This window comes from Phaseolus vulgaris, chromosome 8 (assembly GCF_000499845.2).
Source record: "Phaseolus vulgaris cultivar G19833 chromosome 8, P. vulgaris v2.0, whole genome shotgun sequence".
Taxonomy (NCBI): Eukaryota; Viridiplantae; Streptophyta; class Magnoliopsida; order Fabales; family Fabaceae; genus Phaseolus; species Phaseolus vulgaris.
In genome coordinates, this window is record NC_023752.2 from 21,086,858 (window position 1) to 21,099,742 (window position 12,885).

At 34.9% G+C, this 12,885-nt stretch overlaps 1 protein-coding gene across 1 annotated transcript; it reads right to left on the reverse strand.

The window, feature by feature from the left end:
* Positions 1–76: 76 nt before the first annotated feature.
* LOC137825487 (uncharacterized) lies at positions 77–4,233 on the reverse strand. The gene is made up of 6 exons (XM_068631155.1): positions 3,814–4,233; positions 2,756–2,817; positions 2,383–2,648; positions 721–795; positions 430–492; positions 77–278 (listed from the first exon to the last, which is right to left on the reverse strand). Exons 1-6 carry the CDS (start codon positions 3,918–3,920, stop codon positions 234–236), a joined length of 618 nt encoding a protein of 205 aa, XP_068487256.1. The 5' UTR covers positions 3,921–4,233; the 3' UTR covers positions 77–233.
* Positions 4,234–12,885: the final 8,652 nt, after the last annotated feature.

Here is a 12,885-nt window from a genome sequence, read left to right on the forward strand (position 1 = left end):
TCTATCAATTATTTTTTATGCTTTCCTCTTTTAAATATCAATAGCTTTTTTAGGCCACTTTCAGCAACGCATGGGATGATGGCAGCAAAGAAGATTGAAAGGGTAATAAAATCACCAAAAAGATTTCTAAAAAATTACAGGCAAGCTTGACAAGTCCAAAGTATAAACATAATTATAAGCCTTCTAATGTGTCATGAGTTATAACAAGGGTATAGAATTACAAGACCAAAATGTCAGTCTTTTGACTCCAAGGCTAAAAGTATCTTCTTTCTTGGTCCCTGAAATCAACAAAGCATATAAGAATGGAATTAAGAAACGCAGAAAATGTTAATAATTGTTCTATCAAAACTAGAGTTAGATTGACTTAAGATAAATAAGAATTTAGGAATTTGTGGGAGTGAGGAATCCACACTCCTTGATGATACGTACCATTGGTATACCCATGGCCTTGAGATCCTCATCAGTCATATGAATGAGTGCAGTCATATCAACCTGAAGAAATAGCTTTTAGTCATAAATATTTAAACTCTTTAATGAGCAATTAAAATTCAGTTATAATATTGAATTTTAGTCTAAAAATACATAGTTAGATTGGTTTATTTTGAATAAATTATTCCCTTTTGCAACTTTCTGAAAGCAAAATTCAAAATTACTGTCTCTAAAAAATAAGATGAAGGAACATGGATTTCAAGGAGGGGAGTAACTAGATGTAAGACATACTTCTTCAGCTTGAAAACTTATGAGATACTTTTCGAGACCCAGTGACAGCAAAAATTCATCCAGAGAAGCGTCAGCCTGTCAAGCAAGGACCAGGTTTATACTGAATTAGTCTTTTCCACATGAAAAGAAACACATTCCGAGCAAGGAAAATTGTGGCAAAAGCAACAGTTCATTTCACATAACTGAATTAAGTGTGAATAAAATGTGGGACAGTTTCATCTATGGAGAAGATAATATAATAAAAATAAAGGTAAAAAAGAAGAATAGCAAAAAATTAAAGGATTAAATACATTAAAAGAAACTTATATCCAGGATTATTACAATCCTGGTTTCTCCATTGTTTTTATCTCATTAATCAATCAGTTTGTTTGGATCACAAACAAAATGCGTCATCTACTTCACTTTCAGCATCATATAACAAATGTTTAGTTATTAGAACTATTTCCAGCCTGCCAGCAGTATCACATTCCAGCAAATTTACAGTTCATTATGTAAAACTGACTTTTGAACCATGGGGAACATAGATAAATAGGAAGTAGGGGAACATAGATACACATAACCATCACTGGGCCAGAATCTCCAACAAACAGTTTAAAAGTTGGTCTTAGATGATAAAGTGCACATTTGCATCATTTGAACTTCATAACCAAAGAGTTTTTGCATAAGGCACGTTATCTGTAAAATCATTCATAGGCATACCTAACAAATGAAGCTTCCAGATAGTCTTTGACAAATTCCAAGACCCATGTCCTTATTCTATTTATTTATAGTCTATTTATTAAGTACTCATCTAATTTAGGATATAGAAGGTCGATCATGATTCATAATTAAATGACAGTTACTGTTAATCCTACTGCACAGTAATAAACAGTAATGAAGCTACAACAGCCTAAGCTATCAAATATTGAATTGTATTTAACAACTTTTGCCCTGCATCTAATCCTATGCTCAAGATTTGAATTTCTAATGCTTCTTCACAAATCCATCCTATTAAGAATTTAAGTTAAGTACATGTAACTACTACTTGCGTCTTAGTTTTCAATATCACATAAACTTTCAACATTGCATAAAATCTATGATACAATTATTGCCCTCCCATCCCATCTTTTCAGCTTGACTTTTATCATAAGAACAAGGCAACGACATCTTTTGCAAAAAAATAGTATAAAATAATAGTATTACAAACATCATAAAATGCAAGACAAAATTCTAGTCTCTACTGGCTAAGTTCAAGTGTAATGCAGCTATTCTGTTTCAAAAAAGATGAATTCAACACATGTAGGACTCAAGCAGAGAATCCTATATCCATTTTTGCTACTGTTACACTAGACAAAGCATGAACGTGACTAACATAATATCAGTCAAGTAAAATTACAGGAACACAGATACAGTCATTGGTCCTCACTCTAATAAAACACCTCAAGATTAAGGTCACTCATATAAAGAAACCAATGAATATGATATATCATAGTAGTAAAATAATTAAAATTACTAAGGCAGTCAGCGTCATTGTTTTAAAAAAATTATCACTAGTTTAACGGCCAATGGAATGCAGAGGCAAAAGGGGCAACAGAACATGACAAACACTACAACCAAAATCCTTGAAGAACATTCTAGAAAATCTTGATCAAACAATAAACAAAGAATATGTCAACAATATACCTTTCGGGACACATTTTTAGGAGTTGGGTTAGCTGATCTTTTGTTATGTACTGAAGGAGTCTCAACATCGATACTTTTACCGCTAGGTTTAGTAGCCACTTTAGGCTTTGGTGGGTCATAGTTTTTAGGTTGTGGAGTCATCGTCCCTGATAGCCTTTCACGGAGATCCCTCTCACGAGGAACAGAACTCTTTCCAGTTTGACCTCCAGGATGCAGGCCTTTCTTTTGAAGCTTCAAACGAAGATCTTGAGCAGTGACCTTGCGATCTTCACAAGTCATTAACACACAGTCAAAACCCATAAAATCAACTATCGGCATCCAACAAGAGCAGCAACTTATACTTGCATATGAGAATAACATAATCAATCCATACTATAGAGCTGGGGCTCATTGTCGTCATAGAGATCATGTTTCCACTTGTCATCTTGCCTCTGCCTGCAAAAATCATGATTTGGATACATCACCAAGTCTTCAGTTTAAATAAGCATTAAGTTTGTAACATAGAAGGTCCACAGTGCTAAGCAATCAAGTAGAACATAATGAATACAAATAAAATGGAAATAACCCATCCAATGAATGAGCATTACTCCTAAAGGTTTCTCTTGTGACCAAGGTTGCCGGGAGTATTTTGGGGCTAAGCAGGGCTTTTGCTCAAAGATCAGGATTGATACACCCTTCCCACATCATGAAATTAAACAATTTAATGAGTAAGAATGCAATTAAGACAGTCACAGTCATTGTGAAGCATCAGTAAAGAAAAACCTAAAAATTACATCCTCTCCCCCTGCCTCCCACCAGCATACTAAACACGAAGGGCACAAAATATCTAACAGACCATCACCAAAACTCCACATTCAAGTATACAATCACATGAACAACACCAAAACGCTGAACGAACAATTCCAAACAAATCTCCTCACACTGCTTAAATAATCAAAAGAGGCTCCAAGACACTCAAGTAATGAGAATCCAGTAATCCTCTGATCGAAAATTAAAATCAATCCTCAGTAACAGCCACCGCATCATCATAAGCCCCCACCCCAGCCAAGTATTTACCACAGTTTCACCTCTCAAGGAACTCCTTCCAGCTCCAGGTCAAGCCATTTCCCCAATTCCTCAATTCCACACATAGAAGATCACATAAAGACAAAGCACTCCCCTAACCCACAAACCCCTATCAGTGCCACCACTAGACATGGATATTAAGAAATATAAACAGAACCCCTCACAACCATCACACCAAGATCAAGGCACCACAAGCATAAAAAAGTCATCCCACACTATCAAAAAATCCAGAATGCGACTCAACCCAACACCAAAAACATCAACATTAAGCACACCAACAACCACAAATTCATATATTCTTTTTCCACAGCGGAAATTAAAATAATTCATACACAGTAATAATAATAAGAATAATAACACAAGAACCTCTTTCCGGTGACTTTGTGTTGGCGAGTAGAATCAGTGAGGAAATTCCCATCAAGACGTTCTTTCACCGACCTCCGAGTTCCACTCTCCACCCGATCAGCATACATCCTCTGCGTTTATTCCAAATGAAACCTAAACCTAAACACAAACACTTGCTGAAGGTGCACGAACCCAAATTGGAAAACGGTTGCAGAGAATCAAAATCTTAAGAATTTGATGGAAAGAGAATAAGAACAATGCTTCTTGAAGATTGCAAATTTCACCCCCAAAATGAACACGACACAAAAAGGAAGAAAAATCGGCTTTGGAATTTGGTAGCTGTGAGAGTCTATCAAGTCTCAGTGGGGTCGCAGATAGAAGAAAAGAGTGAGTGAGTGAGTGGTGTTAGCCACTGGGACCAATAAGGTCGCGTTTGGCTTGGATGCCTTTAGTTAGGAGTAAATAAAAAATTATTCCTTCTCAATTAACTTATTTTCTGAAAATAAAATTATTAAGATTATAAAGATTTTTTACAGAAAAATAATAGATTTTCTAAGAAAATATAAAATAAATTTAATTTTATAATAAAAATTCATTTACGATCATTTACCATATAAAAGGTTACTATTTTTATTTATAAAATGAAAAAAAAAATCTTGGGTTTTTAAAAGATTTTTTATCCTTTATCAAATATAACTAAAAGTATATCTTGTGTATGTAAATTAATCTAGTTAGTAAGGTCCAACACCAATCAATTTATAATATACAAATTTTATATATATTTTATTATATTTTAATTTGTTATATATATATGTAAATATTTCCTAATATTTACAAAATTTAATTTAGGTTTATGGAATTGGACACATAAAAGCGTTTAGGAGATTAAATTGTACTAGTTTTATTCATATAAATTTCGAGACAAATAAAAATATTAGAGAAAAAAAATGTTAAGATGAATATGTTTTAAATAAAATTTCATTCCAGGATTATTTGTTGTTGAACGTTGTTGCTTTTCATAAGATTTTTTTGTCAAAAGCAGATAGATTAGATATATTTGGTGCTATATGTTCGAGTATTCTTCACTACAATTTTATGAAATTTCTTAGACTGTTCTTATCGAGAGAAAAAAAATTCTTTTTTATATTCTCTCTAAAATATAAAGTACAATATTTTTTATAAACCATTTTAAAGGAGAAAAATAAAACAAAATAAAATAAATAGATGAATTTTCACTAAGCATCAATTAGTTTCAACAACAAACAAGATGAAAAAGGATTCACATGACTGGGATGTTGTAACTTCCCATTTGTATTGGAGTAAAATCTTGATTTTCAACTCAATTTGACTACTGAAGGATTTGATAATAATGTATTTAAGAACTTTGCTTATGTCGGTACAGTTGCTTATGTCGGACAGAGGTCAGGAAGGGTTGATGAAGAGATTGTCATGTTTCATCAAAAGTTGAAGCAAATTGAAGATGGTTTGATTTTGTGGAAAATGTCATTAGAAAATTATTAAATAAAAATTAATTTTAAATAAAAAATTAATAATTAGTTGTTATTCTATTTGACTGACCTGGATCTTGGTGATAGACTTTGAGTTGACTTTTCTCTTTTGTTGTTATTGCTTTGGGATGCTAATAATTCACAGTGAGGGGAGTTCCACCTATTGACAAAAATCTGACGATCAAGTCAGTGAGATCATATAACTATGAGTATCTAAATATAGAGTATCTGTATGAGTGTAGTTTCACCAGATTAAAACTTACCTTTGCTCAGGGTCTCGAGCCCCTTTTTATAGTATTCGTAGACATCCCTTCAGGAGTTTAACAAACATAAAGATATTATGTTAATTTATTCTATGAGTCCAGGCAACATTATTTGTAACTGTTTATTTTAATTAAATTTTATAGTAATATATGTGCTTAACTAATTCAGTTATTCCTATCACTTTTACTTTAATTATCTTTTCAATATGAGCTCCCAGTTGTCTGGGCTGACCTCTTGACGCGTCATTGGACTTATCATTTATCTTGGATCGAGTTAGGTACTTCTCCCAAATTGACTTAACCAGCCAAGTTAATGCACTTAAGTGCTCGGGTCGAGGCCCCGAGCACATCCGACCAGTACACAACCCCCCAGCCTCGAGCCGAGCTTGGCGAGACGAAGAGGCTTACCTGCACCAGCAGTTGACACGACACGATTTCCGAAGGGTAGCTCGGACACAGTTTCCGAAGCGTCTTTTGAAAAGACGTCTCACCATAATAAATATGGTGCGTACACGTGGCACATCATCAATGGTGGGGAGACCTACCATTTCAACTTCCCCTTTTCAAAAGTAACACTCTTCCCTCTCCAAACTCACTACTCACGCTCTCTCACTCCTGTGCAAAACAAACTTCTTTTCCCTTTCTCCACACCATCTTACATCCCCGTGTCTCACCATAAAAACAGGTACGTTTCGTCCATACAAAATTCTATTAAGTGGTGGTGATTATCATTTGTTATTGATTTCAAATAGAATAATGCACTTTGCTATACTTCAATTTAGCTTATTCTGTATATGTTTTTCCTAAACTGTGCTTTGTATTCCATTTTTGTTTATGTCTTAGTTGCTTTCAAAGATGGATTATAGCTCTACTTATCCTTGGGCCAAAAAGGAACTGCTTAAAGAATTAAATAAGCTTTTATTTACACTTCCCGTTTGAGAATTAAGGAGTTAAGGGAATCGGGGGCGTTAAGCAAGAAAGATGAAAACTTAGTAAAAGTCGTAGTTTGTAGGGAGGGTGAGCCTATATGTAGTGACTGTTAGAATATATGGCCTTAAACAAGAGGGGGGTGAATTATTTATAAAAGATTTTCGCAAACTTTAAAGGTATAATGAAAGCCAATGAAGAATCACATAGAAAAGAATCAAGGAAACAAATACCCAAAACTGTTTTAAGATGATATCAGAAAAACAATCGGTTGTTTTGTCGAAACAATCGGTTGTTTTTATCAGCAGATAATAAAAATAACTTAAAACAGATATATGTGAGATCAGGGAAAGAGAGAATCACACAAACAAATTTATATTGGTTCACTCTTACACCAAGAGCTACATCCAGTCCCTAGAAACCACTGAGTAATCCACTATGCAATCAAAACCAGATTACACACATCACACACCAAAGTAGTGACCTTGAACCCCTCAAGAAACACACTACCTTTGGCAAAACATACCAAAAATGTTGATCTTGAACACCTCAAGAACACACAACACTCCTTGGCAACACAACTACAAAAATACAGTAATCAAGGAAGAAGGGAATAGAATACACCTGGGTATTACAAAGCTTAAAGTTCAGAATTACAACCCAATCCTATTCCACACACTTAAGAATGATCTAAAGCTCTTTCAAATCTTGGAAAAACTGTTTTGATAAACTCTTTCTCTTACTCCAAGATTAGGAGCGTAAAACCACCTTTATATAGACCAACCAAGTGGTCAAAAACATTTAATAAAGGAGTCAAGTTAGTTAGGATCATTTAAAACATATTAAAACCACTTAACAAAATTTTGTTAAGGTTTACAGGAAAACAATCGATTGTTTTGTCGAAACAATCAGTTGAATTGACTTGACAGCAAAGTCAAGCTTTTCAAAAACCTTTTCAAAAACTGCTAAGGTAAAAACAACCTGTTGTTTCAAACAACCTGTTGAAATTTTAAAAGAATTTTAGAAAACTCATCTTTTCAAAAGGTTAAAGATTCAAATGAACTTGGATCATCTTAAGGAGTGAATTAACAAGTTTCAAACAACTAGACAACACACACACACACCCAGCAGGAAGGTCTTCAAGCTTTCCTTTTGGATTTGGAGACATCAAAGCATCTTGTTCAACAATCTCCCCCTATTTGATGAAGACAAAACCCTGGTTTGTTTGTGTTGTTGTTTTTGAACTTAAAAGGTCCTGCAAAACAGAATTTGTGCATATACAAAGCAAGTATACCAGCAAGATACCAAGGCACACAAAACCAGTTTTTTGCATAAGCCTTTAAGTAGAAAAACCATTAAAATAACCGTAAAAAATGAGACTTGTGTACAACAGAACTTTGGTGAATAAGAGCATGGCAACAACATAATTTGAACCATGATAAAACCAGATAACACCAGAGTGTAGCAGCAACACTACAACACATAAAATCAAACCATTCTCCCCCTATTTGTCTTCTCAAATAGAATGAAAGAAGGGATAAAATCAGGATTAAGAAAAAACCATAATACCAGTATGTGTAGCAGCACCATTGCAGCAACAAACCTGTGATACCATATCAAAATTGCAGCAAAGATCTATGGTGTATCAGAGTTATGACAGCAGCAAAATCAAAGTACCATAGATCCCATAAATTTCAGCAAGGAGACCACAGTTTCTCCCCTATCTTTTCTTCATCAAGCAATTCAAGTTGGTTAAATGATTGCTCAAGAGTTGGATTAGGTAGAAATATTCTTTCTTCTGTTAAGAGCAAACCTTCCAGACACTCCAAAGATACATTGACAAATATTCATCAACCTCATGACCACCAATGTGGTTGCCATTCATAAAAAGCTTTGAATTTCAAGAGAAACAAAGAATATATCTCTTTATGATCTAATTCAGAGGCATAAAGAATGCATATTTGACTCATAATGGGTTATGAAAGAAAATAAACAGTTGTAATCATGCATAAGAAATCATATCAGCTTTATTCAAATGTGCCAGAGGTAAAACAATCGGTTGTTTCGTAAAAACAATCGGTTGTTTTTATGAGACAACAAAAAAATGTTATTTTTCAAAGCAAATCATCTTTCAAAGTGATGGGAAATGCATAATGAAATACATTCATATCTTTGCATTACCTCAAGCATGTTTAGAATCTCATTTGGTCTTATGAAGCCAAAAGCATATGATGAATATATACAACTTACTTTACAAAGGATGAACATATACAAGTTACTAAGCCTCTCATACCACACTGTGTTGGAGCTTGCTTAAGCCCATACAAGACCTTTTTCAGCTTGTATGCATCGTTATGATGTTTATGATCTTCAAAGCCCGGTGGTTGTTCAACATAGACTTCTTCATTGATGATTCCATTGAGGAAAGCACACTTAACATCCATTTGAAACAATTTGATTCCACTCAAACAAGCAAAGGCCAACAACAACCTTACAACTTCTAATCTTGCATCTGGAGCAAAGGTTTCACCATAATCTATGCCTTCTTCTTGATTATAACCTTTAGCCATAAGCCTTGCCTTGTTCCTTGTAATTACTCCAGATTCATCCAGCTTGTTTATGAAAACCCATTTGCATCCAATGATGTTCTCCACTGAAAGATCCCTTGGAATTCTCCATTCCTTTGGCAACTTTTCCTGTTGCAGATAACAAGACACACACAAACCAGTTTTCTGCATATACACCATTAGTAGAAAAACCAGAAAAATTGAAGTAATCAAGTGCAGATAAGCAACAACATAATGCATCAGTTTTAAAGCTATCTTGTACAACCAAATCAAGCATAAACAACTCCCCCTATTTGCTCTCACAAATAGACAATGGAAGGGTTGTACAAAGCAGAAATCATAATGATAATATAGTAGACCAGCAGTACAAACAATGTTGACATTTCAAGAATAGAAAATGATATAGAGCTTTCAAGAAAACAAGTGGATATAATATTTTATTATCAAATTCTGAGGCACACTAAATGTATATTTGTCCAAAAACCAAGATTTGAAAAAGAGGAATGGTTTAATCATGCATAAGCAAACTTGGCAGCATTATACAAAGGTGCCAAAGGAAAAACAATCGGTTGTTTCGCAGAAACAATCGGTTGTTTTACTGTGACAGCAAAAAGAACATTTTTCATAACAAAAAATTACCTTTTAAATTGATGAAAAATGCAGTATGCAATTTGTTCATACCCTGTTACCAGCAGTGAGTCATTCTTTGCTAATAGATGGTGAGCTCCCAATTCCTTTGCCAACAACATTCCTACTATCAGGGCTTCGTACTCGTCCTGGTTGTTACTTGCCTTAAATGCAAACCTAATAGCTTTCTCGATTAAGACCTCATTTTGTCCCTCCAAAATGACACCACCACCACTCCCTTGTAAGTTGGAGGACCCATTAACATAAAGGACCCAGTAAAAATTGTTTAAATAAGGTTCGAAACCTTTGAGGGAGAGCTCTGTCATGATGTCTGCATATACCTGGCACGTGATTGGTCCTCGCGGCTCATAGTGCATGTCAAATTCAGATAACTCAACCGCCCACCGCACCATTCTTCCTGCAATATTAGGTTTCTAAAAGACCTTTCGAATGGGTAGGTCGGTCATTACCACTATAGTGAAACTTTGGAAGTAGTGGCGGAGTCGTCGAGCTGTGCCAAAGCCACCTTCTTGATAGCTTGATACCTAACCTCTGCCCCCTGCAACACTTTGCTTATGAAATAAATTGGTTTCTCTACCTTCTCCTCCTGCTGCAAGATGACTGAGCTGATGGCCCGGTCAGTCATTGAAAAATACAAACGAATAGGAATTCTATTCCACACACTTTGATCAATACAAGCAGAATCCTATTCCACACACTTTGATCAATCACAAACTCTAAGCAATCTCAGCTCTTTGAAAAACTCAAAATCTCTTTTTAAAATCTTGTAAAAGATATATTGTTACTCAAATCTGTTTTTTTGAATTTATTCAAAGATATTGTTTCTTATCAAATCTTAACAAACTCTTAAATTGAATTAAAAGATTGGTCAAAGCATTTAATAACTGGAGCGTAAGCAGTTAAATCATTTAAAGCTCAGTCAAAGATAAAACAGTTTTTCTATTATGGTCCCAAAACAAACAATCGGTTGTTTCCTTGAATCAATCGGTTGTTTTGGTTCTAACAGTTCAACCATTTGAAAAACAGTTTTCAATCTTTTCTCAAAACATCTAAGTATAAACAATCGGTTGTTTCAACAAAACAATCGGTTGTTTTAACTTAGTTTAAAAACATTTTACTTTCAAAAAGATTGAGAATGCCTATGCTTTAGATTTAATCAAAAGGTGGATTACAACACTCAAACTACCCCAGAACTAAACTAAACCAGCACAACAACAACAAACACATCAAAGGCTTCAACATCCTTCAAAGGATTTGGATTCTTCAAAACTTGAACACCACATGGTTCAACAATCTCCCCCTATTTAATGAAGACAAATCCCTGGTGCTTGTGTTTGATCTGATTGAATCTGAAGCAGTACCTGCAAAAATAGCATTTATACTATCCAATGCTTCTTACAACAACAGGTTAGATTTTTATATATTCAAAGCATAAAACATGATAAACAATCGGTTGTTTACACGAAACAATCGATTGTTTTTATCACCAACAGCAGAAAACACTTTTATATAAGAGATTTTAACAGATTATACAATATCAGATAAAGATATACAAGAACCAATTAATTCTCCCCCTATTTGTCTTTACAAATAGACTTTAGCATGTATCAAAACAGATTTAGGAGAGATTATTAAGATCAAGGATACCTAACTCATTTTTTAAGAAGAAAAACCTATCTTTTGGTAAAGGTTTTGTGAAGATGTCAGCTAACTGCAGTTTGGTCTCCACAAACTTCACTTCACAGTTCTCATTGTTTACATGATCCCTGATGAAATGATGCCTTATCTCAATATGTTTGGTCCTTGAGTGTTGAATCTGATTTTTGGTAAGATTGATGGCACTTGTGTTATCACACATCAAAGGAATCTTGCTGATTTGTAATCCAAAGTCTTCAAGTTGTTGTTTGAGCCACAAAATCTGTGCACAACAGCTTCCAACAACAATGTATTCAGCCTCAGCAGTAGAGAGAGCAACACATGCTTGCTTCTTGCTATGCCATGAGATTAGGCTTGAGCAAAGAAGGTGGCAAGTGCCACTTGTGCTCTTTCTATCTAGCTTGCAACCTGCAAAGTCAGAATCTGAATAACAAATTAAATGGATTGGAGAGTAAGAAGGATACCATAATTCAACAGATGATGTTCCTTTGAGATATTTCAAAATTCTTTTTGCAGCTTTGAAGTGTGACTCTTTAGGATTTGCTTGATATCTTCCATATAGACACACCGCAAACATGATGTCCGACCTACTAGCTGTTAGATAAAGCAAAGATCCAATCAATCCTCTGTATTTTGTTTGATCTACACCTTTTCTAGCAGCATCCGCATCCATGTAACAACTTGATGACATTGGAGTGCTTGCTTCTTTGCAACTCTCCATTTCAAATTTCTTGAGAATCTCCTTGCAATACTTTGATTGACTTAAGAAGATCCCATCCTTTGTTTGCTTAACCTGCAATCCAAGAAAGAAAGACAGTTCTCCCATCATAGACATTTCAAACTCACCTTTCATTGCAGTCACAAATTCTTCACACAAACTATCTTGTGTAGCACCAAAGATGATATCATCAACATAGATTTGCACAAGAATTATTTATGCATTTGACTTCTTGATGAAGAGAGTCTTGTCTACCATTCTCCTTTCATATCCATGAGATAGCAAGAAGTTGCTAAGCCTCTCATACCACTGTCTTGGAGCTTGCTTCAGTCCATACAAAGCTTTCTTCGACTTGAAGACATGGTTGGGATACTTATGATCTTCAAAGCCTGGTGGTTGATCTACATAGACTTCCTCATTGATGTAGCCATTCAAGAAGGAACTCTTGACATCCATTTGGAAGATTTTGAAACCACTCATACACGCAAAATCCAGCAACAGCCTCACAGCCTCCAATCTAGCAACAGGAGCAAAGGTTTCACCATAATCTATGCCCTCTTCTTGATTGTAGCCTTTGGCAACTAGCCTTGCTTTGTTCCTTGTGATCACACCATCCTCATCTAGCTTGTTCCTGAAAACCCATTTCGAACCAATAATATTCATTTCATTAATTTTAGGGACAAGAAACCATACCTCATTCCTTGCAAACTGATTCAACTCTTCATGCATAGCTTCAACCCACTTCTCATCCTTGAGAGACAAAAGCTGTGTGCCTGCAGAAGTTTGAGATGGAGCTACGTGTGGAG

Bases quoted from the DNA above. Each gene is read 5' to 3' on its own strand.
- LOC137825487 (XM_068631155.1), bottom strand. From the start codon at position 3,920: ATGTATGCTGATCGGGTGGAGAGTGGAACTCGGAGGTCGGTGAAAGAA. The intron at 493-720 runs GTATGTCTTACA...CTATTTCTTCAG, and splicing joins TAAGTTTTCAAGCTGAAGAA to GTTGATATGACTGCACTCAT. The intron at 279-429 runs GTACGTATCATC...TGTTGATTTCAG, and splicing joins AGGCCATGGGTATACCAATG to GGACCAAGAAAGAAGATACT.